This window comes from Brachyistius frenatus, unplaced genomic scaffold (assembly GCF_029030835.1).
Source record: "Brachyistius frenatus isolate BFR_SWC_R1_liver_20210118 unplaced genomic scaffold, ASM2903083v1 Contig_63, whole genome shotgun sequence".
NCBI classification, from domain to species: Eukaryota; Metazoa; Chordata; class Actinopteri; family Embiotocidae; genus Brachyistius; species Brachyistius frenatus.
The window spans coordinates 1196834-1214399 of record NW_027210662.1 but is presented as its reverse complement, the minus strand read 5'-3'; the positions used below and the strand labels follow the sequence as shown (position 1 = coordinate 1214399).

Here is a 17566-nt window from a genome sequence, read left to right as displayed (position 1 = left end):
ATGGAGATGTACAGTGGGTACGGAAAGTATTCAGACCCCTTTAAATTTTTCACTCTTTGTTTCATTGCAGCCATTTGCTAAAATCAAAAAAGTTCATTTTATTTCTCATTAATGTACACTCAGCACCCCATCTTGACAGAAAAAAATAGAAATGTAGAAATTTGTGCAAATGTATTCAAAAAGAAAAACTGAAATATCACATGGTCATAAGTATTCAGACCCTTTGCTCAGTATTGAGTAGAAGCACCCTTTTGAGCTCGTACAGCCATGAGTCTTCTTGGGAATGATGCAACAAGCTTTTCACACCTGGATTTGGGGATCCTCTGCCATTCTTCCTTGCAGATCCTCTCCAGTTCCGTCAGGTTGGATGGTGAACGTTGGTGGACAGCCATTTTCAGGTCTCTCCAGAGATGCTCAATTGGGTTTAGGTCAGGGCTCTGGCTGGGCCAGTCAAGAATGGTCACAGAGTTGTTCCGAAGCCACTCCTTTGTTATTTTAGCTGTGTGCTTCGGGTCATTGTCTTGTTGGAAGGTGAACCTTCGGCCCAGTCTGAGGTCCAGAGCACTCTGGAAGAGGTTTTCTTCCAGGATATCTCTGTACTTGGCCGCATTCATCTTTCCTTCAATTGCAACCAGTCGTCCTGTCCCTGCAGCTGAAAAACACCCCCATAGCATGATGCTGCCACCACCATGTTTCACTGTTGGGATTGTATTGGGCAGGTGATGAGCAGTGCCTGGTTTTCTCCACACATACCGCTTAGAATTAACGCCAAAAAGTTCAATCTTGGTCTCATCAGACCAGAGAATCTTATTTCTCATAGTCTGGGAGTCCTTCATGTGTTTTTTGGCAAACTCTATGCGGGCTTTCATATGTCTTGCAATGAGGAGAGGCTTCCGTCGGGCCACTCTGCCATAAAGCCCCGACTGGTGGAGGGCTGCAGTGATAGTTGACTTTGTGGAACTTTCTCCCATCTCCCTACTGCATCTCTGGAGCTCAGCCACAGTGATCTTTGGGTTCTTCTTTACCTCTCTCACCAAGGCTCTTCTCCCACGATTGCTCAGTTTGGCTGGACGGCCAGGTCTAGGAAGAGTTCTGGTCGTCCCAAACTTCTTCCATTTAAGGATTATGGAGGCCACTGTGCTCTTAGGAACCTTGAGTGCTGCAGAAATTATTTTGTAACCTTGGCCAGATCTGTGCCTTGCCACAATTCTGTCTCTGAGCTCCTTGGACAGTTCCTTCGACCTCATGATTCTCATTTGCTCTGACATGCACTGTGAGCTGTAAGGTCTTATATAGATAGGTGTGTGCCTTTCCTAATCAAGTCCAATCAGTTTAATTAAACACAGCTGGACTCCAATGAAGGAGTAGAACCATCTCAAGGAGGATCACAAGAAATGGACAGCATGTGAGTTAAATATGAGTGTCACAGCAAAGGGTCTGAATACTTAGGACCATGTGATATTTCAGTTTTTCTTTTTTAATAAATTTGCACAAATTTCTACATTTGTTTTTTTCTGTTAAGATGGGGTGCTGAGTGTACATTAATGAGAAATAAAATGAACTTTTTTGAGTTTAGCAAATGGCTGCAATGAAACAAAGAGTGAAAAATTTAAAGGGGTCTGAATACTTTCCGTACCCACTGTATTTGCTTTTTTTCTGAGCTAGTTATAGCTTCCAGCAAAAAAAATTTTAATTAAATGTATGTTGGTAAGAAAAAAACATTTGCAAGTCGAAGGTAGAGACACATCTCACAAACATCAGTGGAGGAAGGAGTCCTCAGAACTTTTACTGAAGTAGAAGTAGAAATACCACACTACAAGTGTGTTCTCAAATATAACTTAAGTAAAGTCAGCAAAATGTACTTAAAGTGCCAAAAGTAAAAGACCTAATTAGGAAAAACGAGTGTTGTATTTATCATATATTAATGACTGGAACATTGAACAATATCATCGATGTGCATTTGAGCAGAATTTGAATGTTGTCATGGTCGAGCTAATATCAACACATGGTACTGTTGAAGCATCTAATCTGTGTATATTAATGTATATTTTGGCAACTGATCATGTATTTTTGTTTTTAAAAAATGTATCTGAAAAGTAACTGAAGCTATCAGATAAATGTAGTGAAATACAGAGTATAAGATCTTGGAGATGTGATGGAGTAGAAGTATCAAGTTGAAATACTCAAGTCAAGTACAAGTACCACTAAATTGTACTTAGATGCAGCACTTGTACCTAAGTAAATGTACTTAGTTACTTTCCAGCACTGATGAGTATCATGGTACCAGATGTTGTGATGGCTGTAAATGTGGATGAAAACAAATTTGAGAGGAACCCAACTATTCCTGATTTAAAAAGCAGCGTTGTTTGCCTGAGGAACAGGTCAAATCTGGATTTTTCTTTTCCTGATATTTAATAAAAACTCAGGAACTTTTACTTTGACAAAAAGGACTCCCGTTGACATGAATTGTACTGATTGATGTCTCATCAAAAATCTAGATAAAAACACTTTACTATCATCCATGCTTGGCTCGCACAGACTAGCAGAGGATTAAAAACAAATAAACCAGTAAAGACTTAATCAGATTAGTAGCAATATTAATCTGTTGTGTATAAATTACTTTAGTAATACAGCTGTCTAAACTCAATAATACTAACAGTGTTTTAGCTCATCACATAGCAGCTAGCTGTGTGGCAGCCACGCGCATAAATCAGTTTCTCTGCCGAACTGAAATGAAGTCAGTTTTAAGTGCACGGGTCAAAGGACTGTTGGTCAGTTACCACTTCGGTCCTGACTGAAATACCTCAGCAGCTATTTGACTGATTTCTATCAAATCTTTTTGGTTCTCAAAACATGAATCCTACTGATGTGGGCCATCATCTCACTCTTCCTCTATGTCACCATGCTGCTCATGAGGCTGAGGACCTGGAGTCTTCTTCTTTTTTTTTTTTTTTTTTAAATGAATTCTCATCAGTCAAATTAAAATCCATAAAGTGTATGAACATGTAATGTGTGCATGCTGTTGTTTCGTTATTCATTCCAGTTTTATTATAAGATCAACTGTCCAGAGTTCATGTTTCATGACCTCATTATTTACATCACTATCAGGGACATTGAATGGGGCGGGAGCATAAATGACTTAAGCAAAGGTGACGAAAAGAAAGGGATGTTTCAGTGCCCTGAGCGGGTCGTTGCTTCAGCCATGAGTCAGCCATTAAGAATTGTCGGGGAGAAGACATGTTCATTCATGTAGCACATCAGACAAGTCGAGTCGAAAGTGAGTCGTCTTTGATCCAGATGGCTCACTCTACCGGCTATTTGACTTCTTTTATGTTAAATCATTCCTTGTAATTTACATATTTCCCTCCAAAATATGTTACAAAAATATACTTGGAGTTTTAACATATTGTAATGAAGATCATCTTCATTACTGAAACCATTATGACACAGTTGGCACTTTTGTAATGGATGTGTGTTTGTAAAGAAGAGAAATAACTGCACAAAACAAGATCGTGACTCTGACACTATTTGAGTACTTATCTTAGATTTGTCTAGTTGTGTAAATCTGGCAGTGAAAAAGCAGTTTGTCTCTAAATGTTATGTTTTCTTAAAAGATTGGTGAACTACTACTTACATTCATACTTTTAATATTAGTTACATCATTTTACTGCTCAGTTTGCTGGTCATTGTGTGCACATGTCACAGACCAGAGTGCTGGTGCTTGAACTCTCTTTTTATCTTCAACCTTTCTATCTCCTGCTTTGTTTACGCTGATTGTTGTTCTGTAGTGTAACACAAATAAACCACTGCTCTACTACTCCCTGTTATTTCTTACATGCAGTAAATCCTGTTAGCTCAGGATAAAAAGTGAAATACAGCTGAACCAGGACTGTAAGACAAATAAAGGTCAAGGTAGGGCAGGAATTTTACCCAAATACACTTTGGTTTATGTGACGATGGACCGCTTGAGCTGTGGTTTGATTTGGGGGAATAAAATAGAACAGACTTCTTTTGGTTGCTGCAAAAATATAGACTGAGGCTTCCCCAGGCACACAACTGATGATGATCACACTGTAAAAAGAAACCTATAAAAGTGATGTAACAATTTTGCACTCCGTTTCTTTCGGCAGATTTCACTGTTTGTTTTGAGTAAAAAAAAAAAAAAACCTATATTTAACAGCTAATACACTAAAAGAAATTAGGTAACGTCTACCTAACATTTCTCAATACATTATACAACTAATGTTTAAAAAAAAAAGTGAGTAATATAACATTCTGATTGTTAGTAGGTTCAGCTACCTAATTGATTTTATTAAGAATTAATCAATATGATAATAAATCAAAAATAGCTACTCAGGAAATGTTTTTTTTTTTTTCTTGAAAAATGATTGTCAGACCCGGGAGTTGATCATGTCAGTTCCTTTTTAATTAACCCAAAATTCAAAAAACATACAAAACAGAAAATGAAGCCAGAATACACATACATGTACATGATATTCAGGTACAACGCACAGAAAGAACAAACAGGAAATAGTGCTTACTCCAAGAGAAAAATAGGGGAAATAAGAAAACAAATAAATAATTAAATTAAATACAAATTTAAAAAAAGAGGGTGACGAAATAATAATCGTCCACTCCTGAATGTATTATCATAGGTGCTATATATACTTTTCAGAGAAGATGGTGTATAATGTGTGTATAGAGAAAGTTAACAGATAAAAGTTCAACCAGGGGGCCGAGCAACATATAGTAATAACTCTCATTGTATTAATAATGCAGCGACACGACCCCATCGTTTAGTAAAGATAAACTTTTGGAACCTTAATGAATATGTGATTCGCTCCATTTGATAGATGTCCCATACTTTTTGGATCCATATACTGTATGTGGGGGGATCCGGTTTGAACCATGTGATGGTTATACACGTCAATGCTGCTGTGAGTAGTATGTTTAGAAGGTTGTTTTTTTTTAAGGCCTTCAGGTATCGCTCCCAATAGTGCTACTGTGGGGTCTGGTGGGATGTCCTGTTGGAATATCTCAGGGCATCAAAGACTTCTCTCCAGGATACATTTAACTTCCGGCATAGCCAGAATATATATATATGTGATTGGCAGCACGTGTTCCACAGTTCCGCCAACATAAGTTGGGACGTGTCGGCCCATCTTGGCTACTATTTCTGGTGTTCTGAACACCGTGTATTTTCCATGTAAATTCCCTCCAGGGGTTTGAGGTTTGGGGTTTAATTAGGTGTGCCTCTGTACACATCTCCTCCCAGGTATTCGGTGGTATGACCTTGTTCATTTCACTAGAACTGGAAATAACAGGTTATAACGCTAGTCCACTAGTGCACCGAACTATTTTACGATAATTGGCATCATACAAATTCTGTAAGGATGGTGGGATGTATATGCCAAGGTATTTTATACCGTCTTTTGGCCATTTAAATCTACTTTGGAGTTTCACACTTCTTGGGATGTTACCATTGACATCCATAGCCTGTTTTTTCCACGTTTACCTTGTATCCTGAGTAGTATCCGTACTGCGAGATGAGGTCCTTTAGATGTGGTATTGTTGATGCAGGTTGCGTCAGATATAATACATCATCGGCGTGAAGAGATATTTTATGGTCTTCTTTATGTATTACAGTTCCTTTTATTTTGTTATCATCTCGGATGAGCTGGGCCAAGGGTTCGATACTAATTGCGAGCAGCCTTGTTCCAATGTGAATCTTTGTGATCTATATCCATTAACTTTAACAGCTGCCTGTGATGATGAATATAATGTTTGTATCCAATTGAAAAAGTTAGGGCCAAATCTGAACCGTTTTAGTGTTTGAAATAAATATTGCCATGATACACGGTCAAATGCTTTTTGAGCATCTAGGGACATAATCATTCCCTCTGATTTCTCTTCTTTTGATGGGATGTTTTGTTTAATAAGTGTCGTAAGTTATCGCCATACTATCTTCCAGTGAAGAATCCTGTCTGATCAGGATGGATGATTTCAGTGATCATGTCTGTGCCTGATCTTGAGTGCAAACAGTTCAATCCATGAGTGTATTTCAGAGCCTTTGGGCCTCCGACCTTCTTCAGCAGCTTTGCTCCATCAAGCTCCAAAAAAAGTTTCTGGAACACTTCAAATGTGTACTTGAGCTTCTTCGGATACTCAAGGTTTAGAGCATAGATGAGTCCCATCAGCAGCACACATGTCTTGGTTCGGTTTTCCCACTTCAGAACTTGGTTCCCCTCTATGACAATGGACACTGCTGGGTTCTCCTCGGCCAGAGGATTATCGCTCACGAGCACCTTCATAAGTTGGTCAGTGTGGCTTTTCAACTATCAACTATTGTTGAAACCAGACCTTCCACTGTTTTAGGAATTCCAGATGAAAGCTTCAACTTTCATATATCATGTTATTCTATGATAACTCGCAACTGGACGGACATCGTCATCAGCTGTAGGGAGACAGAGAGAGAAGAGATTGCGGTTTGTTAAAATTTGATGTTTTTTCACTAGCAATACACAAATGATTGATATGGCATGATAACAGAATAATTCAGCTTCAGCCAAGGAGTGTTGGCATCATGGTGCAATCATTCATTGGTGTTTTCTTGCCAATGTCAAGAGAATGTTTCTGAATAACCCGGTATGCCTCGCAATCCTTTTAAAGAATAAGTGTTTGGCTTTGAAACACATGGTCCAGAGAGCCACAAGTGGTCCAGAGAGCCACAAGTGGTCCAAAACTAGTTGTAAGCCTGTTCTCCTGTGGGAACATATCCCAGTGTCTCAACTGTGTGGACAGGAGCCATGACAAGCTCAACATCTTTCAAGGTCATCAAAACCTGCCACACTGTGTCATCTTCTGGTACTTTGTCACCAATCATAATTAGCATCTACAATAAACACCAGTTTTCATGTGCATTGCCTCCGACACTCTTACGTGATGCAAAAGTCAGGGGAATAGCTTGTGGACAGTTTCCTTTGTCATTCTACTTGTAAGGAAACTGACGGATGGAACAATTAAGCTCCTGAAGAGAAAAGTATTTCTTCTTCATTGATCGACATCGAGACACAGTGCCAGTTCAAAAGGTACGATTCCTTCAAGCAAATCATGCAGAGCGTCAGGGGATAACCTGACGTGGCATGAAAGTAACTCAATCGTTCAGAGATGGTAAACTGTCTTTTTACACCACAATGATGAGCTTCCACAGTGTCAGACAATGCTGCTTCGACATGCACGGTAATGGTTGGACTTAGTTCGTAGTGGAAACATTCCTGCTCTTAAATACCATCATTTTCCAAGCATTTCAAATCTTGAAAGATTTGGAGCAGTGGCTTCAACACCTTCGGGTATCCATATTGGTTGACATCATCTGACTTACAAAGGATGGCCAGGTAAATGGAAGTCAGAGTAGATCGCAAGGTAGCAGAGATGTCTGCAATCACCCAGTAAATAGCCATGACTTTGTGCTTCTTGCGTGACGGAAACTTCAGTCATCTATTTAAACAATGAGTGGGAATTGAAGTTCAACTCCAGATAAAAAGCTGTTTTCTCTGAAGAAAGATCCATCATGCAATGATGTGTACCCAGAAGAAATATTAGATGGCCTTCTATTTTGCATTATTGCATCTTGAATGTGTCCATTGTTCACAAGTTGAGACAATAATGGGTAGAATTGGTACATACTGGAAGGTTTTCTTCTCACTGCCGTCAAGTATATACTCAACTGGTTCAGTGAGTGAGAGATGCTCCTTTATAAACTGGTCTCTCCTATAGTGTTTGCTTAAAGGACCATCAGCTCCTAAAGCAGCACTGAAAGGGTTCAGCTGGCAAAGATCTTTGACAAGTTCTGAAATCACTGAATCTTCAAAAGTACAGGCATACTTCCTCAAAGTGCTCAGTATAATAAGTCTTTAATAACTGGGCCAGGTGCAGATGATGAAAGGAAATTAAGTTCCTCTACTAGTTCATCTATACATGTATTAGACACATTGAAAATGCATTCCAATTTAAGGAGGAGCAACCCCAGTCTCTTGATAATTGTTTTTTTCAAGTCTTCATCCTCCTCCAGGACTGAGTCACAATAGTTTTCACTTTCAAAAGATTCCCTTTCTTCAAGCATTTGGCTTTGGCATGCATGAAAAACTGCAGTCTTAAAATCTTCCATCGAATGTGGACTATGTTTCAGGCTCTTATGACTGTGAAAAGTTGTCTATATGTTTGTCTTGTAGTCACAATCTTGGAAAACACAAAGTACAGTTTCATGCTTTTTAAGGTGGCCACCAAGGTGCTCAAAATATAGTCGTTCTGTGTGGAAACAGCATGAATTACACACTAAGCATGTGAAGGTGAGGAGCTGGCCTGGACAAATGTGTCCGTAATGCACCCCATGTCCTAAAGGTGCAAGGAATCATAATGGAGACAGGGTATGGACTGGTTTCAACCAAAATGCCCATGTTGTAATCTATAGTGTGTCAACAGTTCCCATCGTTTTGATGTTGTGAAGTTACATATTTTGCACAGCCAATTCATTTGCAATATGGCAGCACACCCGCTCCTCAGTTTAGGGTCCTCAGTCACTGTTTAGTTCAGGTACCTGATTCCTGTTTATGTTGTGAAAATTGGCATACACACCTGCTTCTCATGTTCTCGTCATGGGTTTTCATGAGTCCAGCTGGGGAGAAAAAATAAAGTCAGACACAAGACACTTCAAAAGTGTTAAAACATTAACCTTCAGGCTGAACATGAAATCATAGCATTTTGGATTAACATATAAACAGCATATTTTAACATATAAACAGCATATTGATAAAACACACTACCATTGCATAAATAGCGCATAATTAAAATAGCAATTTAAAAGTGGAACGCACACTCACAGCAGGCAGGCTTAAGAACAGGAGCTTTATTCCTCCGTGGAGCGGACGGGTCGATCAATGTCCACAGAACGTGCATAAAGACGATAAGGTCCAACGGGGCTTGGAAGCCTAATGTCCTTGTCACCGGGGCCAGGCTGGTGAGATGTCGCAGGATGGAGACGCGTCCCGGCGGGCTCGGGCAGGACTGCAGGACGGCAGGACGGCAGAGCCGGAGTAGGGTCTAATATTCTGCCCCTACTGTACTGTGCAGTATACTGTTGTGTATAATATAGTAGTATTATGATATTGTATTGAGTTGTCGGTGTTAATAACGAATGACGCAGCACATTATGCATTAACTAGTATAAATATATTGTATATATATTATATAACACACACACACACACACACACACACACACACACACACACACACACACACACCAGTTCATTACTTTGTGTCATAAGAATGTTCTGTGTTTAATTATACTGTCAGACAGGTATTAATTTAATAATGTTTACTATTGAGGTCATAGTTTGCAGTGGTGTTGAACTGGACAGCATTATATTGAGGTTTCTAATATTTGGGCCTCACCATACATGAGAGGGGCAGAATATTAGAAACACCTTTCAATATAAGGCATTGCAGGACAACCATATATTCTCTTACATAATGTAGTACATCATCATCTTAATAGTAATACAGACACCTCTAAGTATAATTACGTAATCATACTATGTGCACGACAGTTTTTATTCATGGACAAACTGAACTTGCCTATTTTCGACCACTTGTAAACTTTACAAGCCTGGACATGTCTGCTCTCAGCATCCACTCACTCTGGCCAGAAACGTGTAACACCCGTTTCACACTTTATTACGAGTATTTCACCAGGTTATTTGAATTGTCAGGGTAATAAAAATCAAAAGGCACAGCCTATTGACTTCTCAGGGCAAAACCTGCAAATGGCAGCTGGTCTAATTTATTTAATTTACCAACTTAACTTCTTTTTTTTTTTTTTTTACTCACATTTGCCAACAAGATAGCTGGCTGGGTAGCTTGAATTCCCGCCGTGAAAGCAATGCATTGAATTCATGCCCGTGTTAAATATCACCACGTGTAGGCTTTTTTTTTCCCCCACAACAACATTTTAGAATTATTAAGGTTAAAAGCAGCTCACCTGTGGCGCCAGCACTGCAGCTATCAGCTTGCCAATGATCAACCAGCAGTGGCTAAAGGAGGCTCCAAACTTAAATTCCTAATGTGACGCAGAAGCACGCTGCATCTAACCACCGAATAAGTTAACATTTGCATTTATGATACTGATACAGAAAAATATCGACCCGTGGACAGTCCACATTCCCGCCGATGAAATGAGCCTTGGCGCTTGAATGCTGACGCATGCGCATGTTGCAGTGCAGTGCTGATATCTGGGGGTACATTTTAGGTTTTATACTTTTTTATACATTTTTATTTCTTTCACTTGCTGACAAATATACTTGAGTCAAATTTTAATTATTTACATGGATAGTAACTACTACCCTCCAAAATCATTTTTTACAGTGCAGCTGGTTGTCAGAACAACATCAGTTTTTAATGCAACACTTTTCAATCCATTTGCATGTTGTGTTATTTTCTTGCCAAATGACGACATCTAGCCTTCACATACAGGTAGCTATCATTACAATTTAATAATGACTGCCCGTACTTATGCACTACTGTGCCTTTAAAATGTGTTTCGTTTTATTCTATATTCTAACTCTATCTTATTTTTTTAATGTGTTGTTTTGTGTTTATTTTTATTTCTAAATTACATTAACATCTTTTAATGTTCCTTGATATTTGTTTTTATGTGAAGCACTGCTTGTATTTTCTTGCTGTAAAACACTTTGAGCTCCATTTCTTGTATGAAAGGTGCTGTACAAATAAAGTTTTTTTTATTATTATCATGAATTAATCAAATGATCGATTTCACGGCATACGTTTATAAATGCAGAGTCTCAATGCAACTCTTTAGTGATCTATTGGGCTCTATGACCCCTGTATTCGAAGTCCTGGGTCACGTTTTAGTGAACCAACGATTTGATATCATTCTGATTTATAAATGTGTCTTTTATTAAGTACACCTTGTTAGTACCGGGTTGGACCCTTTTTGCCTTCAGAACTGCCTTAATTCTTCGTGGCATAGATTCAACAAGGTGCTGGAAACACTCCTCAAAGAGTTTGGTCCATATTGACATGATAGCATCACACAGTTGCTGCAGATTTGTCGGCTGCACATCCATGATGTAGATCTCCCGTTCCACTACATCCCAAAGCTTCTATTGGATTGAGATCTGGTGACTGTGGAGGCCGTTGGAGTCCAGTGAATTCACCAGGAAACTCTCCAGAATGGGGCAGACTAAACGATGCAGATGTCTGGACCACTGAGGCATCAGGACCACTCTCACTAGCATCTCGTATAAAATCACTGGCAGAGGTCTTGGGTGGGCGTACGCTGCCTAATCTGATGGAGACGGAGGGTCAAAGTAAACCAGTGACTCTTGAAGAAAGTCGAGCCGAAGACTTTTAATAGTTGGTGGCCCAAAACAAAACAATAAGGCCTGGGTGTACAAGACATTAAGGAGGTGGCAAATTAAGCATACTGCCCTCTAGTGGTCATTAATCACTTAGTGCAGGTTTAAAGTGCGTCAACCAATAATAACCATACCTGCTGCAGATTCATCTATTATTCAAGAGTCAGTCAGTTTGGCTTTTCTTTTGTGTTCTTTTTAAATACAGAAGTAAGTTATACGCTCATGTTGAGGGAAATGATCATTTAATTTAATTTAATTTAACACCCATATAAATGGGATTTTATAACATCAATAACCGTACGTGATGTTTTGTAAGAAAAGAAATAATTTTACTTCCTGGCTTAAAAACAAAGCCTTTAATAAAATTGACTGAGCACTGACTGTCTCACTTATCCGAGTTCTTCCTCCTGTTGCAGCAAAGTCTCCCTTCGTTCCTTCCACAAATTACCAGTAACAATACCTAAAAACAACAACAGTCCAAGGTTTCTGTTTGACAAAAATTTCTTCCAGCAGTCTTCTGGTTTGTTGATGTCCAGTGTGTAAATCTACAAGACAGAAAAGCTAATATTATATTTTAAAGAAAGAAATATATCTTAAGAAGATATATATATTTACACATATACACGGACTTCATTGGCTCTCTCACCTGGTGAGTGAGGTGGACGGCCACAGTGGTCAGTACAGCGTAGTAAGGCAGAGTCTGTTCAGCAGTGACCCCAGCTGCAACCAGTCCGGACATCATGGCCACCGTGAAACCAGTCAGCCAAGGCTTGGTTTGCTCCTGGAACCTCAGTGCGGTGGATTTGACCCCAACCAGGACGTCATCCTCCTTATCCTGTTTTATAAAAAAAAAGAAAAAGCAGAGGGAGCCCAGACTCAGTGACGCCTTACTGTTAGATGTGAGGCAGTTCTGCTCCAGAGTGACTAACAGTAACAAAAACAGTCAACCACACTCCCGGCAAACGTTAGAAGTTAATGGGATTGTTTCCATCTTGACAACCTGTCTAACATGTGCAAACAGCTCATTAAGTAAACGGGCATGTTTCAGTTTCATGGTCCTGTCCTTCATAAATTTAAATGCAGTGCTTCACCTGCAAACCACAGAGATGAATAGGCAGAAACTTCACAGAGCTCAGAGACAACACTGTATTTTACTTGAACTTTTCCATCTACAGCAGTTCCTTTTTCCCTGCAGTAAAACATTACAAAAAGGAATTTAATAGAAAGATTTAAAAAAAAAAAAAAAAAAAAGATATTAACAAATAATTGAAAAATTTACAGAATATAATCAGATTATTGAATTTGATTTAACTGGGTGGGTTTCTGTATGTAATGACATATCTATTGATTTAGAAGAGCCCAATCCAGAGTTTTGAGTTTGACTGCTGTGCTACATTTACTTTTCTGCAGTGATGGTGCAGTGAAATCGAGGTTTTATTCAAATATACAGAACATTTATCAACTGGCTATCATCATAAATTGGCAGGAAAAATGGAGCAGCATGTAAAAAAGTGTTTCCACATATTTTCCCGTTATCATATATTGCAACATGTGTAAACATGTGTCGTACATGTGATCACATGTGTCCCATGTGGAAAACATGGGAAACTCATGTGTTTTTTTTCTGTAAGCATGGTGCTCTCACTATATTATCACATCCATGTTTCAGTTTAAAAGTGGTTGTAAATGTAAAACATAACCACTAAGACTGCTGAGTGTTTTCCAGAGTGAGTGAGCGTTGTGGTTTGTTTATAATTAATTAACTGTAGGTTCAAATCACTGTAAAATAAAAAATGGTGAACATCATCCTGGTGAATATAAAGAGGGATCCCACATTATGAAAGATTAGAAACAGTATTTCATTATAGGCTACGCATCCTGACCATTTTCATGTGAAATAAGCTCCCTGCTTCACCTGATGTGCATATATTGTGTCGTATATCAGCGTCCACATCACTCCTGAGAAATACAGCGGCAGGCACACGGACCAATCGCAAGAGCCCTGAACAGCCGACCAGCCGAGCAGAGCGCCCCAGTTGAAAGTGAGCCCTGAAGAGATCGAACAGAAGGAACACAAGACCAACTTCAGCTCTGCTGATGGGCAGAAATATCAACGTTAGATGCAGAACACCAAAGGATCGTTTAACACGGCACATACCCAACATAAACTGGGGCCAATAAGTGATCCTCTTCATCAGCGGGTAGGTGATGACGAGCAATAGTGAAGCTGCACCCAGAGCTATGCTGTGAGGAGCATTACGAACACCGAGTCAAAGACTGTGAAATTCTAAAGAGATATTAACAACTTTGTACAGGGGATCACTTTTATCTGCCTCCTTGTACATTCACACAGTGTAATTAACACATCTATAAATGACACCGACTGATTCAGTGGGGGAATTAAAACCCAAAAAATAAAATCATGACCAATATGGAACCCCAAATGGAGGTTTTTGTTTGACTTACAAACTTCATTATTTGATCAATCTTCCCTTGTTTCACGTTCATTTCGCAAATAAAGTGAAATCAAAGTTCAACAAATGTCTACACAGAGCTCATGAAACACGGACTGTTTGTGGATACCTGTAATAGTTGAGACACAAAAGAACCCCGAGTGCAAGAGAGAGCTGCCCTCCCAGGAAGACGAGCGCCTGCATGCGAGAGATCTCTCCTGATGCGATGGGTCGAGAGGCTGTCCTGGACACCTGCAAAGAAACACTTCAGTCAATCAGCGCTGGAAATGAATTAATAATGTGTACATTTAGTATCTTAGTGTTACTGACTGTTACTGTGTGAGTGACAGTGATGCTATGGAGAGAAATGTAACTCAAAATTATCACAAATATAGATTACAAGATCTACAAATGCTAAAATAGGATTTACACCAATCCACACACAAATACCAAACAATTTGAACATTTATAAGACTATTTTACAAATACATACATCAAAGCCTGAATGAATTTTTCCATACAGACTTTTTGCTTCAACTTCACAGATCTGATCATTTTCACTTTCAAAAAGTTGCCTGTGTTTACAAATGTCTAAAACTACTTGTATTTACATTCTTTTGTATACGTTTACAGAGTGTTAAATGAGTGTGTACGCATCGCCGGATCTGCACGTTGCATTTGGTTGTGAGCTTTTGACTCTCATTTCAGGCTCTTTAGCGCCACATAGATGCATTTAAATACAAGTGAAAAACTGGGACATCTGATTCCCATAATTATGCACAAATTGTTGATCACGTTATGTAAATGTTGTTTGTCATTTGCGGATCATGTAATACACATTTGTGACCATTTGGAGTCTGAGACATACCACAAACAGCATCTTTGGTCATTATGGCTTCATCAAAATTTGATGATCAAAATTTCCTGAAAACAAGTTGCAATATCAGCCAAACGGGGGCTAACTAAATCCTGACTGAGGCGAGCGCAAGCTGGCCAATGTTTCGTATTTTCTTCATCTTATATTGAAATTATAAATAAAATTAAATTAACATTTGAAGAATTTTTTTTTTTTCTTCATGTCTGCTTGCCATAGGGTTGCATGTTAAGTCTCATATACCTTTTTGTCAAAGTCTTTATCCCACATGTCATTGATAGTGCAGCCGGCCCCTCTCATCAGCAGACCACCTATACCAAACAGAGTGAGCATGCCCAGATCTGGAAGGCACCCAGGGTCGGCAGCTAGACCGATGCTCCACATACACGGGAGGTACAGCAGCCAGGTCCCTACAAAAAGATACAAGTCAACGCAAATGAATAAAATAAAGGATTAACATCAAAGGAACTAATTCCCAGCTAAGGGCTTAACTGTGGTCTGACCGATGATGTCTGAGCGGTACAACTGAACGAGAGCTGAAGCAAAAGGTGTTTAACATAGTGGTACGGTGGTGGCTGCACTTAACAAGCATCCATCTGTTTGTGTGTGTTTTGAGGTCAAAGCTGCTTAACAAAGAATATGTGAGCTGCCTTTCCAAAAAGATTCCTACTAAAACCTAAACGTTACAACTGACTGTTTTACTGCTGAATAAGTATCTTTGTTGTCGAAACTAATATATACACACAGTATGTACTTTTAATGTAGTTTTCTTTATTCGTTTTCTGCCTCGTGTTGAAATGGAAACATGAAGTAAACATGCTTAACTGTGTAACATGTTGACACCTTGTTCCAAATAAAAATATAATTTAAAAAAATGTATGTTTGAGTGACGACAAAAAAAATAGGACGACATCAATATTGTTTGTTAAAACTAGTTAAAGTCAACACCAACCTGTGGATTAAACTATATATAATATATACAGAAATAATATGTCAGGTGAAGTTGTTGATGAAGAATGAATTACTGACCAATAGGTTTGTCCATCCTCATCAGTCGCAGGTACGGCCGGACATGCGCTGGTGCTGAATTCACAACAGCAGCAGCTGATAAACTGAATGATCTCACGTTGACTGACGGGCGCGTCGCACCCCGGCTGTAAAACACTGTTCTCCACCCTGAGTGGAGACCGTCTTCAGTCCTTCTCCCTTCCGGTTGGAGGCAGCAGTGTGACAGGGTGGAGAAGCAGGGGAGACAAGCTGCACGGTGAGTCCTCCTCAGAGGGCCCAGTGTCAGCAGGCTGGTCAGCTTGGCTCGGAGCATGGCGTCCCTCTGAGGTCAGACGAGCATTTCCTTTTCCTTTTTTTTTTTTTTACTCTGAGTGTCACTCCTGAACACACACACAGAAACACACACACACACACACACACACACACACACACACACACACACACACACACACACACACACACACACACACACACACAGCAGTTTAACAAAGGCCTTTCCACAGAGGAGGACCAACGTGCTGCAACAGGCAGTCCTTTTCAACAGCAGTGATTCAGCTGCACAAAGACGCAGATGTGTGGTGAGCACATATCACACACACTGACGCGGCAGCTGCTCCTGCACGTGTAGGTTAGTTTAGGTTAGGTTAGGTTAGTTTTAGTTTAGGTTAGTTTAGGTTAGGTAGTTACTTTATGAACTAAATGTTTGCAGCCAGCCTGCTAACTCGATCTTAAATGAGCGAAAACCTAAAGTGGACTTGAAGAGAAAACTTTTGTACAACGGCGAAACAAACGTACACTCTCGGCTACAGTAAAGAAAAATACATTTTGAAGAAGACCGACCACTACACAGGTGCTTTCAGGTCACTGCTGCTGATATTTCCTTGTTGTAGTACGTCCCGTATTATACTCCGGGGGAAACAATGTCAGAGATCGGAACCATTGACACGTATGATGCAACGCCGTGATGAGAAATTCAATTCATTTATGTATTTAATTTTCTGAACTTATTCTCCTGCTAATGAACAGTGCTGTACTGATTCGGATAACATTACTGTCTGCTTCAAGGGACCACTATGGTATTTTGGCAAATCTAAATCAAAAGTAAGACTGCTTTTTTTTTCACCCTATTTCTAACCACCTGTTTTTTTATGACAGGTGATTAAACATTAGGCCTGATCAGCTGGCAAACACTTTTTTTTTTAAATTTTTTAATAACAATGATGCCAATTGTTACCCATATGGGGGTGCAAATTACAATTTGGGGTCAATTGTTTGATGAATCAGTTTATGGTTATACGATTTATGTGAATACGTATATGTCACCTTCGAAGGAAAAGAGACAACACGAGACACACCACCTGTGCATATCACAAAAGGAACAGGATTTTGAAAAAAAAAGGGTTAGTGTGACCTTAAATTTAAACAAGAAAAACAGCTAAACCCAAGTACTTCCGGTCAAAATTCTCTCTAATTTCACAATTAAACTATGACTTTTTCCACTCTGATGACTTCTTATTACTTTTGAAAAATTCAGATGCACCAAGAATGAAAACCACAAAACTAAACACGATATAAGGACAAATACACCCTTTGTGAAAATTGCAGCGCAAAGCACGTTTTTATTCTGAATTAAATGTCAAAATGAATATATAAATAAATAATGCAGAGTATGCGTTATAGTTTGTTATCGGTAAAACTTGTTACAATTAATAAAAATGTAAATTTTGAATTAGAAACAAACGTTTTTTTTTATTTTTTTATCTCCACAGTAACATTTAAGTTTGCTGTCAGGACATA

General features: G+C 39.1%; 1 protein-coding gene across 2 annotated transcripts; it reads right to left on the bottom strand.

The window, feature by feature from the left end:
• Nucleotides 1-11406: 11406 nt before the first annotated feature.
• coq2 (coenzyme Q2 4-hydroxybenzoate polyprenyltransferase) lies at nucleotides 11407-16662 on the bottom strand. Of its 2 annotated transcripts, none has more exons than XM_069706539.1 (8): nucleotides 16610-16662; nucleotides 15791-16149; nucleotides 15005-15171; nucleotides 14018-14139; nucleotides 13593-13678; nucleotides 13350-13483; nucleotides 12081-12269; nucleotides 11407-11979 (listed from the first exon to the last, which is right to left on the bottom strand). In XM_069706539.1, the coding sequence occupies exons 2-8, from the start codon at nucleotides 16080-16082 to the stop codon at nucleotides 11824-11826; spliced, it is 1146 nt and encodes a 381-aa protein (XP_069562640.1). In that variant the 5' UTR covers nucleotides 16083-16149; nucleotides 16610-16662; the 3' UTR covers nucleotides 11407-11823. The 2 variants fall into 2 exon arrangements, with proteins under 2 accessions (XP_069562640.1, XP_069562641.1); XM_069706540.1 differs by lacking the exon at nucleotides 16610-16662 and adding an exon at nucleotides 16204-16593.
• Between the last annotated feature and the right edge of the window lie 904 nt (nucleotides 16663-17566).